The sequence below is a fragment of the Malania oleifera genome, chromosome 7 (genome assembly GCF_029873635.1).
Source record: "Malania oleifera isolate guangnan ecotype guangnan chromosome 7, ASM2987363v1, whole genome shotgun sequence".
NCBI lineage: Eukaryota > Viridiplantae > Streptophyta > Magnoliopsida > Santalales > Ximeniaceae > Malania > Malania oleifera.
The window spans coordinates 58,422,719-58,442,580 of record NC_080423.1 but is presented as its reverse complement, the minus strand read 5'-3'; the positions used below and the strand labels follow the sequence as shown (position 1 = coordinate 58,442,580).

Genomic DNA, 19,862 nt, shown 5'->3' with positions numbered 1-19,862 from the left:
CATAATAGTAAAAGCAAAAAAAGAAAAGAAAAAAGAAAAATAAAATCAAAAAGGAAGTTTTTTTTAGGGTTTACAGAATTTTTTTATATAAGGGGGGCATAGCCAAGCCAAAGAGGGAAGGAGGCACAGACCAAAGAAAGAAAAAACCTTACCTTGCAGTCTCGTGCGGCGGCAATGGAGTCGTTGGCATTTGCGCAGTCAACTAGATGAAACCAATCGAGCAACGATTTCTTATCCGATTAATGCGAAACTTTATGAGCTCTTTCCTAACCCTTTCATCTTACTTTTCACCGTTCACATTCTTCTTTTGCGTTTTCTCCCTTTGTGTTAATGTCTTGCACAGCCGTATCACCGCCGCAGCAGTGGAGTCATTAGCGTCTGCGCATCCAACTGGACGAAGCCAAACGAGCGGCGATTTCTTATCCGATCAATGCAAAATTTTACACGGTCGTTTCTAACCCTTTCTTATTAATTTTCACCGTTCAGATTCTTTTTTTGAGTTTTCTCCCTTCGTGTTAATTTCTTGCACATCCGTATCACCGCCGCAGCAGTGGAGTCATCGGCATCTGCGCATTCAACTAGACGAAGCCAATCGAGCGGTGATTTCTTATCTGATCAATGTGAAACTTTACGAGGTCTTTTCTAACCCTTTTTTCTTAATTTTCACCGTTCAGATTCGTCTTTTGAGTTTTCTCCCTTTGTGTTAATTTCTTGCAAAGTCGTATCACTGCCGGAGCAGTGGAGTTATCGGCGTCTGCGCATTCAACTAGACGAAGGCAATCGAGTGGCGATTTCTTATCCGATCAATGCAAAATTTTATCAACTGTCTCACCGCCGCAGCAGTGGAATCCTCGGTGTATGCGCATTCAACTAGATGAAGCCAATCGAGCGGCGATTTCTTATCTGATCAATCTGAAACCTTACTCGGTTGTTTCTAACTCTCCCTTGTTAATATTTACTGATTTTATTAATTTCTTTGAGTTTCATCTCTTGGACAACTTGTCCACACACACACAAACACACACATGCACGAGTGATGTTTTTGTAATTTGTTTATATATATTTTTTTCTTCTTAATGTTATTTTGTATATATATTGTATTATTATTGTTTTATTTGTCTAATGTTTGGGGTTCTTTTTCTTTTTTTTTTTGTTTTGTAATCGTTGTAATATACTTATTTTTATTGTTACATATTATTTAGGATGTTTTATCGTGTAGACATTATTTAGGCTTTTTGATGTATTTAGGATATTTGTCATATTTATTGTTCATACGGTATTTAAGGATTTTGTTTATTATTTATGATTGTAATATTTATGCACATCTAGGATTCTTGATTATTTACATTATTTTCATAATACGACCATTTAGGGTTTTGGGTTATTGTTTTATTTTAGGGTTTTGGCTATTTCACGTTATTAGGGTTTTGAGTAGTGTTTTATTTAATTTACTTTATATTGCTATTGCGTATATATTGATGTTCATTATTGTTTATTATTTATTTATTTCTTGTATACGATTGTATTATCATTTTGTCGTGTTCATAACATTGTTGTGGAATTTTTAATGCTATAATATTTATTTGAATAAATGATATTTATATTTAGCAACTTAGAATTGTAAGTAGCATTATACATTTAATTTAGTATTTTAGGTGACCGTGTACATTTAGTAATATAGCATTTTAGGTAATATTATATTATTATATTTTTAGTATTTTAATATACAAGGTATTAATTATTATGGTAAGTTTAATATTTTAGGTAATATTTTTGGTGTTTTGGTATCATGCTATTATATGGTATGTTTAGTATATATAGTATTATAGTAATCTATTACGTATTATATTATTTGTGGATATTTATTATTATTCTCGTAATTATGTGTATTATGGTATGTTTAAGTATTTTTTTTTATAACGCACATGTAGTATTTTAATATTTGCTCATTATCTTAGTCTATATTATTGTTTATATTCTACTATTATTGGTATGTTAGATATTTTAGCTTCTATTATATATGTTGATTAGTACGTATTTTGGTATCCTAATATTCTAGTTTATTACTATTTTTTTATTTATTTATTATGTTTAAATTATTATATCTATTATTAAAACCTCCCATACTAATATTTTCCTATAAAATTTTTACTTACAATTTTAAAATGTGGGAGCGTATTTTCTTAAATAATTTTGATTTTATAATCCCTATGATTTTATTGCGGGGGTATGAGCCTTCGGGCTTCACGTACCCTAAGCTCTGAGGGATTATATGGGTATATATTATCTTTATTTATTTATTTATTTTTCACATTTATTTATAAATTCATAAAATATGAGTAATTTGAAGAATTATTAGATTAACTTAGGGATAATTTCAAATTAATTAGGTACCGTTCGTAAGAACGAGCGCGTAGGGGGCGCTCGTACCTTCCCCTCGCGTAATTGAACTCCCGACCCCAACTCTGGTAATGTAGACCGATTCTACCCCTAACGGGGTAGTAATCATGTGTTCTAACCGCACTAAAGGTTAGTGGCGACTCCGATATCCATGTTTTTCCATGAAACTATTAAAAATGATTTTGATTTCGCCGCCCGGGGCACACGCGCTCCCGGGACGCCGCGACAGCTTGGCGACTCTGCTGGGGACCTTAGAGAGTCGAGCCATTAATTAATTAGAAATTATCCCAAGTTTAAATTTATTAAATCTTTTGATTACTCCTTATTTTGTAAATATTGTAATTTGTAAATAACTTTACTTAATTGTAAATATTTTACTTCCATAATTTGTAAATGACCTCAATTAATTAAAAATATTTTGTTTCCTAATTTGTTGAGCATTAATTGTAGATATTTTGTTTCTAAATATTTTGAATAAGCATATTAATTGTAGATATTGTGAATAAACATATTAATTATAGATATTTTGTATATTAATCGTAAATATTTTGTTTCCTTATTCTTTTGTTTCCAAATTTTTTGTGAATAAACATATTAATTGCATATATTGTGTTTCCTTATCTTTTGAATATATATATATTAATGGTAATTATCTTATTTCCATATTGTTTATAATATGTGAATAAATGTGGGGATAGTGGGATTAAATTAAAATTTGAATTCACACACTTTCACGCTCTATACCCGAGCTTTTCCTACTAGGAACCTAGTAGGAGTGTAATAGCGTCGTCCCTTCGTGGCAGATTTGAGGGAACCCGCGAACCACTCCACTCAGTTACAGGGTTTTTATTTTATCCGGCCCCAATGGGCGAGGATAGAATTCCAAACTGGTACCTTTGTCAATAGGGTTAGAGCCTACCCACACATACTTGTCTATGTCTTCCTTAACTAGATAGAACCATTGAAAACCCTGTATATACATACCTACCCGGGTTGGGACTCCTTATCCACATAACCGTCTATTTATATATGTTTGTGAAATACCTTGTTCTTATACCATTGCAATTCTGCATCCATTTTAGATTACATACTACTTATCTATATTCAGAAAAAGCCAGTAATGATACACAGGCCCATCCTTTCAAAATGAAGCACTTGGCCCAACTATTTTAAAATATGGTCGCCCCCACCCTTTTTCAAATAATCGGCCCAATTTTTGAGAATAGCAAGTAGAGGCCGAACCTTTTCCTAAGTAAAAACTCGGCCCAGGCTTGATTTTCGAAAGGGTCGAATTTGATTCAAAAATGTCTTTGGCCCCTATTACCCTAAAAATTCGGGCCAATCTTTTCCTTCTAAAAAAACAATCCAACCCAAAATCCTTTTAAAACTAGGGGCCTGATCCATCAGAAATATATTGAAACCCATATTTTTAATATACTTGAGGCCCAAGTGCACCTTAAAGTTCCACAAGCCCGTATTGAAAATCCAGGGTTGACCCAACCTGAGTCACCCAACCTCAGATCATATTTGACCGCCTCATTTCCATGATGACCACACACATCAGAATGTACTAAACTCAACACTCTATCGTCTCTTTGTATAGAAATTAAATGAGAACTCTATGTTGTTTTCCAATAATAATATCACCAGGTTTTGAATGTGTAACCTTTAGACACATTGATGATGCCTTCTTTGTTAATGTGAACAACCCCGTTCTCTCCCATGTGTTCAAGGCTCTTGTGCCCACAGATTTGGTGATCCCTTCTTTATTGTCATTGAGGTTGTTATCCTCACTTCAACATGGGTCTTGTACAGGGTACGCGCATATGTGTCCCTGAGTACAACCATGATCCTTTTTCTCTCACTGCCAATTTCCATTCTCGAAATGGTGTCATAGCCCTAAAATGATCAAGACGTGTCTCCGGAAATAGATTTAGATGAAGGTCAATGAACGTGCCGACATCTTTTATGAGTCATTGTTCAAGGCAACATTTGTCTTGATTGAGACGTCCATGCCCACAAGCCTCCGAAAGCTGGTATTTCCTCCCATCCTTACAGTACCAACGTCTCTTGCGTGGTCTGAAGCTAAAAAATTACCGGGGGAGTGGCGTGGTATGAGTTGTTGGTGTCTCACCGCACGCGGTATCTTGACTTGCTACAAGAAGGCATGTCTCTTCATCACTGAGAGAAGTGATACATCCCCCGTATGGTGACCAGAGATCTTCACCCCCGTCCTTCTTTGGCTGGCTGCTTGCTTTGACCTTGATCATTTTACATTTGCGGCATTCCGTTAACAATGTCTGCAAATTCCACAATAAAACACACATATTTACCTTGTTGATTTTTTTTTTCCATCACATTCCTGAGACTATCTTCTACTTTTGCCTTTGGCTCCCGCCTCTACTCCCACCTCTCCCCACCCTTCTCGCATTTTCTTGTAGTATTCCTTTGTTTTCGGTGACAAGGCATCTGTTTGGTCCATGCTACTGCCAGCGTTCGTCGGCTTCTTTCTTCACTGAGTCAGCTCCTTAACCAATGACGTGGTAAGTTTGCCTCCAGGAGCTATATTTCCTAAGGATACTATGTAATAACCCCAAAAAGGATTATAGAATATTAGTAGAGTGATCCCCAAAAAAAACCCCACTTAGTGGGACTAAGGCTTGGTTTTGTTTGTTTGTTTGTTGTTATCCCAAAAAAAAAAAAAAAAATTAATTACTTAATTAATTAAAATCAAAATCAAAAACGAAAAAAATTAAATTAATTTATTTTTATTTTTATTAAGAAATATATTTTATTACAATTAATTAATATATTAATTATTATATTATTATTATTATATTATTATTATTATGATATACTAAATTTTCAGGAGCCCCCCCCCCACCTTTCTTCTTCTTTTTCTTTTCCTTTTCTCTTCTGCGCACTCTGAACTCTCTCTCCTCTCTCTCCCAACTCACTCCCTCCTCTCTCATCTCTCCCTCTCTCTCTCTCATCTCCGCTCTCTCTCTTCTCGATTTCATGACATTCTCGGCCCGATCCGAAATCCGAAGGCTTATTTTCTACTGGCTGTCAGTTTTCTATCGGCGCGAATCGATGGTAGGAGCAGCGTATGTGATCCCCCTAGATAATCCATTTCCGTTTTCCCGGGCCTTTTCTTAAGTTCTGCAAATTATAAGCCCAATTGACGAACGTATACTACCACGGAATCTAGGACGATTCTCTACAGTCTAGTTGAGAACGAATTCTCGTGGGGGTGTCGGGCCAAACCCCAAATTTTGGGGTACGAGGGTTATAAGGGGCTATTTTTTAATTAAGTAGAATTAAATTTAGAATCTAAAAATATTGACATTTGGGCTGATTAGGATTTCTGAAATTTAGTGCCTGAGTGAGGCTTGCACTGGTGTAATTTTGGGACCTCTGCAGGAAACTTTCATAAAAATTAAGGGGGGTATTAATCCTAGTTTAATATTATTTGCGGTATATGGAGCTTAGGGAAGGTTAATGGATGTCGTTTAGAGAAATAGATTAGTAATCTAGGAACTCCCCATTGTCAGAGTGAAATTTCGGGCGCCAAGGCTTAGGATTTGGTATTCTAGGCGAGAACTCTCAGTAAGCCAGGTCAGGGCAATAAATTATAATATTGTTTTTCTGAAAACTTATGGGTGTGAGAAAATAGTGGCAATGGTGTATGTTTCTTTCACACCTTTCCCTGAACTTTCTTAATGTCTACACTACTCCGCTGACATTTTTGTGGCCTTAGTTATATTAGAAAGTTACCGAGTTCGATGATTTACCCGTGACTATGTGATACTGAAAATGTTTTTAATATGAGAATTTGAAATTGGGAACAATGATGAAAGTAAATATTAAGCATTATTCTCTGAGAACATGAAGAAAGGTGAAATATGGACTGTGTTTTGAGAAAGATTGAGTTTGTTAAAAATAAGATATTATATGAGTATGAGATGAATGACTTATGAACTGAGAAATATATCATTTAAAATGATGAAATGTGTTGAGAATACTAATATTGAAATGTGTATATGTGAATGAAAGATTGCAATGTTTAAGTTTTTCCCCCCCCCCCCCCCTGCAATATGAAAATGAGAAATGTGGAAATATGTGAAATATGAATGATAAAATGTCAATTCCGCATAATGATTGCGGGTATGTGGTGGTAAACCCTGTTGGATGGTTATGATATTGAACATGGTACCATTGCTAGTGGTGTTAGTGCAACCACACGAACTCTTGGAGGGTGTGGCGTGACAGTCGACTGTGTCATTTTGTAGGGTTGTTGGGCCCCCTGAGTACGGATAAGGGTTATAGGCTGGCTAGTCATACTACAGACACGATATGTGATATGATATTTGATCTAACTGGGTTGGCCAACTGCGGTTAGATCTAGCCTTCAGGCCGCACAACCTTGACCATGTGGGGAAGCATGGCATGGATAGAAAGATCCTCAGGGTGGCCATGAGTTACAGACGCGATGTTGGTATTTAATACCGAGGATACTCATGAGTCGGAAAGTAAAATGGAAACCAAAAGTAAAAGAATTTAAAATTGGCTTAAAATGAGAAATGAAAGAATGGAGGATTGAATTAAGAAATAAAGAATGTTAAATATGACAAATGAACTGTGTGAGTTAATGGCATATATAATTGAGGCGAAGTGAAACTCTTTGCCTAAGGGCTTATTGAGTAAGGTGAGTACCCTGATAAGTATCAAATGTGGTCATACCCGGCTGCAGAACGTACTAGGGCAAAGGGAAACTACCTTATGGGCAGTAATCTTCCTATTCTCAGGAACTTCGCCGGTAAAATGTTTGGAATGATTGATTTTGGAGATGATTTTTAAAGCTTATTGAAAGCTTTGTTTTATACTATACGGAGATAAGATGTGTATTCAGTTTATTTTCTCAGATAAAACCGATGATTGAAGTAAGGGTATTATAAGTGGAACTTATATGGCCACACACTGTAAATATTTATTTCTTTTCTTCTTACTGAATGTCTCACCCAAGTTACTAAATTTTAAGGGAACAGAGACGGCCGGTGAGATGAGAGCTCCGTGATAGGAGGGAGCTAGAACCCTGATATACAGGGTGAGTTTGGACTAGGGTTGTATTGTTTTTTTTTTGTATGAGATAGTATTGTGTATATGTGTATATTGATACTCTGGGTATTGTATTCTGACTTATATGTATATACTGTCTTCCGCTATTAGGTTGTATAATAAAATAACTTTTTACCCAGTACCCAATGCGGGTTGGGTCGTATGAATGATAGTAGGATTGTTGATGTGGCTGATTTGTGGATGTTGTGGATGACGTGTAATTATTTATTATTATTGGAAAAAAATTTGTACGAAAATCGAGGCGTCATATACTACCAACATCTTCTAATTGTCCGGTAGAGAACTAAGCAGTAATAAGACTTGAACTTTATCATCAAGTTTGAACTCTACGTTGAAGAGCTAGTTCACCAGGTTTTGAAACTCATTGGTGTGCACGGCTCTAAAGGTTCCACTTTTTAGCTTCATGCTTGTTAGTCGTCTCATAAGAAGGGCTTTATTTCTAGCTGCCTTAGTATGATACATATCCTCCAACTTTTTCCAAAGGGTATAGACTTCGGTCTCCTAGGCAACATGATGGAATACACTGCGATTTATCCATTGTCTAATAAAACCAACTGTTTTCCTATTGATTTTATTCCAATTTTAAATAAAAATTGACTTGGGTCTCTTACCTTTATTTTTCAATATATAAGTTAGATCCTTGCAGTTCAATAAATCCTCCATCCTCTGTCTCCATAGAGTATAATTTGATGCTGTCAATTTGACCATGACTCCAGATTCTAAACCCTCCATATAATGGACTTGAATTTTTGGTTCTTGCTTGCTCAAATGATATAATCAGAGCGAAATCACACAAAATTAACTGCACGATTGTGTCTGGAACGGCCCCAAACCCTATAAACAAGTTCGACCTTATAAAAAATAGACCTGAAATGTGCTAACTCGATCCAAAAATCCGTTTAATAACAAAAAAAAAGAAGTGCGTTTCCTTCGTCCCAGTCCCTCTTTCCATGCTTGCCGGAATATTCCCTGTCTTGTTCTGACTGTTTGTTTTGATGTGACTCTGCTTCTGTGCTAAGTGGGGCCTAGTGATGACCTAGTAGTGGGCCCAATGATGACATGGTTGTGAGGCCCAGCGATGATGTGGCAGTGGGCCTAGTGATGACGGGACAATGATGACGTGGTAGTGGGGCCCGGTGATGTTGTGCAGTGGAGTCCTATGATGACGTAGTAGTGGTGATGTGGCACGCTGACTAGACTTTATCTTCTACCTTTGGCAAGCTACAATTTATAATTGCAACAACGATGATTCTAAAAAAATACAAAGGAGGAGGTGGAGATCAAATTCTCACTCAAAACTCTCTCAACTCTCTCTGCCTTCACACTCACTTCCCTCAACTCTGTTATTTTTTTATGTTTTCTTACATTCACAACACACCCTATTATCCACAAAGTAGGTTACTTCCAGGCAAGGAAAACGTCTACAATCACATTTGGGAATTGTTCTCTTGATTTTTGGAGACCCACTGGTAGGTGAGTAATGAGGGAATCAGCAATACCTCCCTTGATTGTAAATCGTAGTTTGCACATAGACCTTGAGCACTTGCCTATAAATTCTTTTAACAAGTTCCACGCCCTTTGCCATGGCCTTATGTCCATTCTTCATAAGTAATAATAACAATGTTTATTTAGAGGTTGTTTCTATCTATGACCAATTACTCCAGATTTTGGGGTGTGAAAGATTTCACACCTCACCAGCACTTTGAGCCGCTTGCTTTGTCATCTAATCATGCAAGTTCCTAATGGCTCTTTCCATTTCTTAGCCACAAACACATGGAAGCTATTGTAAATGATATTTTTGTCACTTCTTAGCTGATTTGTTTTGATGGTATTTGGTCTTGTGGAAAAGATCGTCCCACTTCAAATGCTACTTGTAATATTGCGGAGTGTTCATGAAAACTATTACCCTTGTTTGGTTCACAAAATATCTATTCATAAGAATTATTATTTAAATTGGTTTAGTTCACAATTATTTATACAAAAAATAGTTGATCTCAGAAAGCAAATACTAACGTGAACTTTGTATGAGTCCTAATAAGAATATAGAAGATACTATTCTCAAAAATTTTACCGATGAAAATGTCTATTCCTTTCTTATTACATGTTGAGGAAATAATAAGGAACACACAAGGAATAACCTAATTACTCCATTCCTAAATTTTCATTAGATTCCATCTTATTATCAGGAATGGTTCATTTTGAGAACTAATAAGCTGGTAAGTGTTAAGTTATTACTTGAGTCGAATTCCTTAAATTTTTTGATTTCAACAAATTGTGAAACTCCATAAGTATGGAAATTTGTAGAAATTTCAGTTCAATTCAACTGGAAATTTTTTTAATATAGTCCTTTATAATAATTTTGTTTCAATCATAAAAAAATAAGACAAATTAAGAGAGAACTTTACGTTGTTTCCTAAATCTCACATTTGAATTTCATTTTATAGTTAAATTTTTGTTAATTTTGCTAAAATTTTGCGATTCAAAAATTCAAATGATTGTTTACACTTTATAACGAATTATGTATAATTTATGCCCAGAGGCATATAATTCTTTTGTTTAATTTAAGAAATTATGTATTTAATAGATGTTATTATGTCTTTTGGCTCCTGAAAATAAAAAATAAAAAAATTGTTTTCTCGCTCCCCTCATAGCAAAAACCTTGAATTTAACGATATATTAACTGCGTTAACTCTTTTAACATTGTCATGATGCGCGACATGTACATGTTAAAAAATTCTTCGGGCCAAAGAGCTCTCGCCGGAGCAGTCTCCCTTTGCCTCTCGCTCTTCTCCGCACATCTCCCATTCTCAGTAGTCCCCATCCACTGCAGTACCGCGTCTCAATCTCCTTCACATCTCTTCACTGTTTTCACTAATACTAGGCCAACGCCATTCAAGGTCTTCTTCTTCTTTCCTTCGGAATATTTTGCTGAACGATTTTGTTAAAACATGTCGACCCTATCACCTGTTTGTCACGTTCACATTTATGAAGATCACCAAAAAAATTACTCTCTTCTCTCTCTCTCTCTTCATTTTTATAGTATTTTCTTTGGTTGAGGATGGACCCATTAATAAGCATGATCATTGGTATTTTAATTTTCTGCGTTTCTGCTGGGAGGTCGTTAGTTTGAGAGTTTTAATTTGTTTATTGGGAATGGAATTGAACTTTTGAATTGTTATTTTTCCATGGGTTGGTTTTGAGCTTAAATGCATGCAAGTGTTTGTTAATGTCTTCAGTTGGTGAGTACAAATCCGAAAACTATGATATAATATACTTGCTGTTAAATGCGGACCATATTTTTCTGAAATTTTATTTCGCTGACGAACTAGCAACATAACTTCGTTTAAACATGAGTCACATGCTTCATCGATCTGCAGGCTCAATACAGTTTCCTCTTGGCACATGAACCATTTTAAACATAAATACTTAATTTTGGGATGAGATCTACGCCTGCTCTTTGGGACTATTGTAAATAATTATTTTTTCATTTTGGGAAGCGTCTAATGTTCATATGATTTCGGTATTCAATGAATATTTTCTAGCTGCATATGCGGTATCAAATTTGGAATATATGATAAAATACCATAATGTTAATTTATTAGCTCCTCCAGCTATTATAACCCTCTGCCGAAAAGTGGCGAATTTAGCTGTATACATCCCTAAACCATCATAAATTTTCCTTACATATTAGCGAATCATATTTATGATCTAAGAATTCTTGGCAAATCCACATTTCTTCACATATGTCCATTTTTGGAGCTTGCAAAACCACTAGGAGGAGACCTGCTTGTAACAATTCATGGTCAATGATTTAAAAAACTGATCTCTATGAATTAGTTTTAGTGTTTTCACTCTTTGAGTGAAAATACTTTGGATGCCTATTTTGTCCCACAGTAGTGCAATAATTTTCGTTTAATGTTAGTGTCCCCATTTCCAGCCTAGATTAGGGCAAGGTCTTACATTTCCAATTCGACTAAATTTATAAGCTCAAAAGTATAAAAAATTTTGATGGGAAATTTCAACATTCACTTTAAAGAATGTTGGAAATTAGTAATAAATCATGGAATCATTTTATGAAACTCTGGAAATTGTTAATAGAAATAATAATGCAAGTTTTATAACTAAAATATTATAAATAAAAGACAAAAATTATGGGTATGTGGTGTATAAGGCGTAATAATTACAATTATAATCATATCCAATTAATACAAAATGGAATTGGTAAATTAATTTGTAAATTCAGGTTCTTGGATGCGGATGGGAGGTAGTTTTGTATGCAAGCAATGGGATGTAGTGGAGATTGCTATGAGAGGAGAAATGGATGCTCCTTAGGAGCTCGGGTATCATGTTGTGAGATGATTACATAGGGATGATGGTTGTTTTAGAAAGAGAAAGGTTAGAGCGTGAAAATCTCTGATAGAGCCCCCCTCATGGAATAAGAAATGAGGTATTAATAATGTTAGCTAGGGATAATATCCAATAAAGGGGGTTTATGATTGTGCAAGAGGCTTCGATCAAAAGGAGAAAAATGATTTAAATTTAACCAATGGTTTAGTGATGCAACAAAAAAGAAAATGACAGGGAAATGTCACTTGTCGTGATTGACACTTGAGCTAGAAAAGTTTAAGGGGGTTGGGCCACTCTTAATGGACCCCAGTTTGAGCCCACCAAGCCATTTCTCTCTACAACATCTCGGGGACCTGGGATTGATCAGGAGACTTGGCATATGTCGATCAATGTATGTGGAGGGTGTGCCCCCCTTACAAATATTGTGGGATTAAAAGTCAGTAAAAGAAACAATGAATGTTTGATTGTAGGCTGCGATAATATTTTGTTATGTAATTGGCCAAGATAAAAAAGGTATCTACATAGTAAATATTGTTTATTATAGAAATACAGATATTTTGGATAGAATGGCCAAGTAAAATGATGTTGCTAATATCGAAGTTTAATTTTTCATATAATTCCAAAAGCCCTTGTAATAATCTTTAGTTTCAACAAAAAGAAGATAAATTAAGGGAGAAATTTCAATTTGGGTTTGAATACAAAATTTGAATTTCAATGAAATTTCATTTTGAAATTAGATGAATTTCGCTGAAATTTTTAAGTTTCAATAAATTCCAGATAATTTATAGAAATTTCAATGGAAATTGACTGCCATTTCAATTTTGAGAGTGATGGAAAGCTGAAATTTTACAAACAATTTTGTGGAAATTTAAGACATGGACGAGAGCAACGACTTCTGCCTATTTTATTTTGTAAGTTTATAGTAAGTTCTGCTAACAGCAAGCCAATGGATTTTTTTTTGTTTTTCAAACAATTATCTGGATTAACTTTATTTGTGGAACATCTTTCTCATGCATGAAGTGTTTTGGATTGTTGAGTTCATTTTGTCTTGGTATGAAAACTTTCATGTTTTTCTTTTATAATTTGAATGATCATTTTTTGTTCTGTAGCCTTACATTCTTATTGATTTGACCGAAGGCGATGATGGACACTCAACTTGTATCTTTTAACTGGAGCAACTGTTATATTAAATTGAATGGGAGTCACCATTTTCAAATAATTGGTGTCCCAAAACAAAAACACCGCCACTCTTGTTATTTCCCAGCAGGTATAAGTTTGTCATTTATTCTCTTTTTGAGTCATTGACATTGTTTTTTCTAGTGGATATTGACATAAGAAAATTTATAAATGTTTAATTGTAAAATTTTAGAGCCAATAAATAGGGGTGGTGTTAAAGTGGACTATTTGGTTGTAATTTGTTGCTCACTTGTTTCCTAGATAACTTTCAAGCAGTCATGCATTGGTCCTTTGAAGGCTCTATCTCCAGATATCTATGTTCTTTGTTTTAATCGTTCAGAATCTGCATCGCATTTGTTAATTCATTGTGATTATGCTTGGAGGGTATGGAATAAGCTATTTGGCATTTTAGGCGAATTTTGGGCGAGTTCAGAGGCAGTGGAGGACTTTTTGGTGGTTTCTTTTGTTGGTTTTGGCAGGAAAAAGGAAAGGGCAGCGCCCTGAACATGCTTTTTTTGCTGACTTTTGGGTGTTGATGGACTATGTGCAATATTTTTTTTTCTAGGGAAGAAGTTGTCACATTTGTTGGTTTGGGAAAAGATACATTATTTGGCTTTTCTTTGGTGTGTGGGGCAGGGGAATTAAAAAGGGGTGAGCTTTTTTGATATAAAAAAATTGTAGTCATGCATTGGTTCTCAGAATCATTCACTGATTTAGGACCAATTGGTTATCACATTTGTTGGCTATCATTTTCCCCACTTGTATTTTCAAGTGGTCAAATAGACTAGTATTTGTTGTGAATGGCAGATATCGTACCTATGGGCCATGACTCATGGGGGAGATAAGAATGGAAAATTTTTGGTTTATTTAGGATTATTATATCTTTTGGCAGGGTATTTGGTAATTCATTCATTAATATAGTTTGATATTAGGTTAATAGTAATTTGGTTGCAAGATTTGTCTGACCCTATCTCTCTTTTATTTTCTGGTACTTTATCTTTTTGGCATTTTCTTCTTGTTATTCTTCCTACCTTCTCTCTTCTTTTTCCTGTCTATAATTCCTCTCCTTTTGGTCCTCTTTTTTCCCTCTTTTTTCTTCTCCTTTTTTCTCCATCATTTCTCTTCCCACATCAGCTTATCTGTAGGAGCATGTATTATCTTCACACAACATATGCAATGACTTGCAGAATAAGTGTGTATTATGCCCATTTATTTTTTTGTTTCTTTGGTGAGAAATGTTAGAGAGAGAGAGAGACCTGATGTTAAGCTTACTTGAATCTACATGTGGGACATTGGGTAGATTTAGATTTATTTACTTTACTTTTTAGAGAGCCCTGAAAGACTTATACCTGATTATGCTTCTAAAATTTATTAAAATTACTGATATTAATTTAAATTCATGATGAGCCATCCTGGGAATTTTTTTGTTACTTACGGGCAGTTGTGGTCACCCTTGTTTATTTACATTTAAAGTTAATCTTGAAGCTGGTGACATTTGGTGTCATCCCTTGTGCCTTAAATTACATACTCATGGATTACTTAAGTTTTGCAGTGGTTTGATTTCATTGTCATTGGAGTTGGTTTAATTAACCCAGTCATGCTTTTTCAGTTTTGGTTCTAGCTGATTTCCTTGGAATGCCTCCAGGTATAATGCCCTCTATCTCATAATGCCCCTTTTTTTTTTTTTCCCTTCCCTTTGTTCTGGTATGTGTGTGTGTGTCATAAGGTAGGGCAGATTAAGGTGGTTGAGGTACTTCGTAATTATTTAAGATCATATAAAGGAAGAGATGAGAAACCAGTGTAATAAAAAAAACTACCTGGTAATTGTAGAAGAAGTGCATATTAAAAGTTGAAAGAGAAGTGGTTGATCCATTCCCACTCACCCTCTCCCCTTACTCCCCCCCCCCCCGCCCCAACACCCCCCTGCACGTGCGCAATGGATTTAGGGTCTATTTGGTGGACAATTCACTAGATTCTATTCATTGTATTTGATAATGCACACTGCATGCTCTAAAGAGCCTGATGTTTTGAGATGCAAAGAGTTTTATTTCATGGAACCAGCTAATCCTATACAGCGAAAAGGTTTGATACAGTGTTAGTCATCAAAGACTAAAGCATGTATTATATTCGGTTTGTATAGTTAGAGAGTCAAAATTGATTTTTCTCATAAAATATCAAGTTGGGCTGCAACTTTTGTGTGGATTTCTTTGTTCACAAAACCATTTACATGTACTAAAAGGTTTGATGCTCATATTTAGGAGTGATGGAAGTTAGAGAACATCTATGTCCAATATGGAAGGCAACCATGGTCTTAGATTTCCATAAAAATTTAAAATTTCCTCTTTCACTACCCTTAAAATCAAAATGGCAATCGATTTCCTTCTTACAAAATTTCGATCAAAATATCCATCAATTATCTGAAATTTATTGAAATATTGAAATTTCACTATAATTTTTTGAACTTTTAGCTATAAAATTTCTTAGAAATTAAAATGTGAGACTTAAAACACAAACTGAAGCTTCTCTCGTAATTAATATGTATATACTTAAATTTAAATTGTTAGAATACCACTTTACCTAAAAGTTTAAGCTGTTAGGTTGTGGGCCAACAATGTATATCAAGTTTTAACACATCCACACCCTGCACGTGCAGCCCAACAGCGGATATACAAACAATAAATAACACCCATTACAAGGAGTACAATAATAATTTTTAAATACTACATAGTAAATGTGGGCAATAAGGCTAGAACCCATGTCGTCCTAGTAACCAGCTTTAACACCATGTTAGACAACCACTTTGTTGAGAATTTCACTTGTAAGTTTGTCTTACATTGAAAAATTTGAGTGGATGATGGGTGCTTATATACATGGTTGGGTCCAAGACCCAATAGGCTTAAGCTTTTGATCAGTGGTGTTTATATACTCCATTGTATCAAGCCACCCATGAAGCTCCGCAGGTCCTAACAGTGTATTAAGCTGACGGTTTCGTACTCGGGTTACGATATTGTAAAAGTCGAGACGTGAAGCTAATTCTCCTGACGTGCTAACAGTTGGAGGACCAAGTGTGTGACCGAGGCCAATAAGGATCATCTAGGCATGGGATGGATCCGAAAAAAGTCAAGATATGGGAGGTAGGATTGGTTCGGAGGCACGTGGAATGCAATCCGAGGCATGTAAGGCGCCAGTGGTAAGGCCCATTTGAGCAACTGTTAAGGAATTGGGCTTACTCCTATAAAGGAGATGGTTTCCATTCAAGGGGGAATGGTTGGAACTCACAATTGAGGGGGAGATTGTTGAGAATTCCACTTGTGATCTTGTCCCACATTGGAAAATTTGAGTGGATGATGGGTGCTTATATACATGGTTGGGCCCAAGACCCAATAGGCTTAAGTTTTTAGGTCAAGTTGGTGTTTACTCATTTGTATCAAGCCCACCTATGGGCTCCTCCGGTCCAAAAACACTTTACCTAAAAGCTTACTGTTAGGTTGTGGGCCAACAATGTTTATCGAGTTTCAACAGAAACTAAAGATTATTATGAGAGGAGGATATTATAGCTTTTGGACTTTGAAATTGTATGGAAATTAAGGGTCTGTTTGGTGTCGTTGCTGTTTTCTATTACTGTTTCTGCATAGTGAAGAAACAATTTATAAAAATGCGTTTTTTTATGTTGTTAGTTTTATGTTTCTGTTGTAGGTTTTTAGCTGTGTTGACCTTATAGGTCATATCCCGTTTTAATTATGACAAATACTTTGGTATTTAATGGTTGATGAGTTTGTGTACAAGATCAATTGGAAATTTCTCATGGTGCACGCACACGGACTTGAAAGAAACTGAAGACCCAAAGTGTTTATTTTGTAATTTATATTTCACATTATTAAGGGTTTGTAATATTTAAATAATAATGGTCTGTAATAATTAATGCATTGCATGCATGATAGGATAGATAAGCTCAAAAGACCATAGACTGACTATAGGTCCCAAATCATTACATGAAAAAGCCCCCCATAGCTTAGCATTAACAAATATGTGATTAGAGGTGTCTTTAAAAGGGTGTTAGAAATTAAATGGAGAAAGTTGTTGTGTTCGATCGACCGAACCCCAACACATAGGAACACTTCGGTCAACCGAACCTCCATAGGGTCAATGGTTTGACCAGTTGGTCGACCGTCCTTAAAATGAGCATCAATGCCTTGGTCGACTGAATTGGCATGTGGGAAATCCTAACGCCCTAGTTGACCGAAGTCATAGTTGTAAAATGGCCTGGTCGAACGAACGTTTGACTTCAGTCAACCGAACTTAACCTGGTCGACTGAACCTCGGAGGTTTTGAAATCGCCTCAAGTCTTTTCGACCATCACTGTAGTTCAAACGCACCCTAGTCGACCGAACTGAGCAACCTGGTCGACCGAACCTCAAATGTGGTCAACTGACCCTCTCGGGTTGTCCAATTTTTACCGAGGTTAAACTGGGTTATTTTTAAGTAAACTCTTTAATCTTTTTACATAATACCCAGCGTATCCCCAACGGCTATAATTATTCCCAACTCTATAAATACCTCATCATTTACAAAATTAAGTGAAGATTAGGATTTTGAGATTAGCCAAATTTCTCTAAAAATCATTTTGGCCAAAATCATTCATACTCCCATATTTCTTCAAATATATTGCCAAAATCCACTTCCTATATTCATCTAGCCTTTTATTTTGAGTGAGGTTGTTTTGTCATACTCATACTACAAGCTCAAACTCTCCCTCACTTGTATTTGGTTGTGCTTTGATTTTTGGAGAGTAGCTTAAGGTTTTTCTTATAATATTTCATTCATAAATATTGTATTGGGAAAAAGTCTTACTTGACTTGAGATCTTGCATCCTCATTGCAAGATTCATAAGCTTGCTTTGTGCTTTGACAAAAACACTTTTTAGCAAGCTTAACCCTATTATCTATTGTGCTTTACATTTGAAAATCATTATTGTGATATTTGCTTAAAGGTTATAGAGACCTTTTGATTATGCACATTACAAGCACATTATCTTGAAATCAAAAGTCTTACTCTCACATACACACATTGACATACAAATTGTTGAGAGTCAACACATTGATTAACAAAATCTCACTTGAGCTTAATATCCTATCATATGTGAGTGCATAAATTGATTGAGCATAGTGGTACACATCTGCTTAGTGTAAGAAGCATATCTGTTTGTACGAAAAATTTTATATCTGCTGTATTCCAGGGGTGGGCCTAAAGAGGGAGACTTGCTCTGTGAAAAGTTCCGGATTGGCTTTGACCCGGTTAGGAAAGTTAGGTGCACCATCCTGTTAAGGTGTTGTATTAGGTGCCGCTCTACCTGTTAAGTGAAACTTAGTGAAATCCTCTTACTTGTGAGCTTGAGGCGGAGATGTAGGCAGTATTGGCTGAACCCTGATAACATTTATTGTGCCTCCTTTTAATTTCTTTAATTTAAATTTCAGCATTCGAATGTTTGCATTTAATTCTTAATTAAGTTTATGATTGTATAGAAAAACCCTAGGCTTGTGTAATACTACTGCTGGAATTTGAATTGACCTAAGAGATAAATTTTTTAAATACTCAATTCACCCCCCTCCTGGGAATACATCAATTCCAACAAGCTGTTTGCGAAAATACTAAAAACTAGATTTTATGGTTTTTAGTTTTTTTGACAACCTATTGCTAAAAATTTTAATATCTTGAAATTGTTTTTTTTTTAGATTAAATCATTCATTTTATAAACTATTAAATTAAAATAAAAATAAAATGATCTTATGAATTTAAATATAATTAAAATAAAAATATACATATATTTTTTTAAAAAATAAAGCCAATTACAAAATAGTTTTACTATTTTCAATTGTCATGTACAATGAAATTTTTATTGTAAATAAATTTGAAAGCATAACAATTAAGTAAAATAATTATAATATTTTTTATTCTTATTATAGTATTTTTAATGTGTATTATTTTTGCAATTTTATTATTTTATTCATATTTTTATAATATTATTTGGTTTAAGGATGAAAATGAGCATTTTTTAATTAAGTTTTAATTTTTTTTTTAAATTTTACAAATATAGACCAAATAGGTTGTTGGTTTCTTGTTTTTAGTTTATGTTTTTGGTTTTTAAATTTTCATTTCTGGTTTTTGTTTTTGTAATTTTTGATAGTGATACTAAACGGTCCCTAAACTTCAATATTAGCTACAACATTTTATTCGACTATTTATTTCCAAATTATTTGTATTTGTAAAATAATTTCTTTTTGAAAACAAAAGAAGAAATTTCAAAACTTTCTTTTCTAGAATGAAGATGTGAGTTGGATTTCTTATCTTCATAATAGTAAGAGGGATTTGAAAAGTCTTATTTGGGCTGCTGCAATTTATTACATATGGAAAGCAAGGAATTCAGTCTTATTTGCTAGAGAAATTTGTTCTTCTGAGGAGTTGGTTCATGGAATTGTTCAGGATATTAAAATCAGATTTCATCTTTTTAGAGTGGTGTTTCTTGATTTCATCTTCGGTTTCGGTAAGTAGTTTGCTGTTTGTTGTTGTGTGCTGTTTGTATGTTTGCTCTTTCTACGAGCTCGGAACTCTTATGTGTTCACAATGCTTAAACACGGTTCTTACCTTTTTGTGAAATAAAAGAAAGAAAGGATTTCATTCATACGAGAAAAATTTACAAAGAGGAGAATAAGGCATCTCCCGTCAACATTCTGGAGCAAACCAGAAGAAAGAAACTAAAAAAAAAACTTAGGGAAAATCAAATCGAAAGATTCCTCCAATCT

The 19,862-nt window shown here is 34.8% G+C and overlaps 1 protein-coding gene across 2 annotated transcripts in view; it reads left to right on the top strand.

The window, feature by feature from the left end:
- LOC131159398 (histidinol dehydrogenase, chloroplastic-like) overlaps window positions 1-19,862 on the top strand; it is a 218,626-nt gene that overhangs the window by 131,167 nt on the left and 67,597 nt on the right. Inside the window, exon 2 of one of the 2 annotated variants that reach the window (XM_058114277.1) lies at window positions 12,996-13,153. The exons of the other annotated variant lie outside the window; for it this stretch is intronic. Within the exon in view, the coding sequence (XP_057970260.1) occupies window positions 13,027-13,153 (127 nt within the window). The 5' untranslated portion in view covers window positions 12,996-13,026. The remainder of the gene's footprint in view (window positions 1-12,995; window positions 13,154-19,862) is intronic. 2 annotated transcript variants of the gene reach the window in all.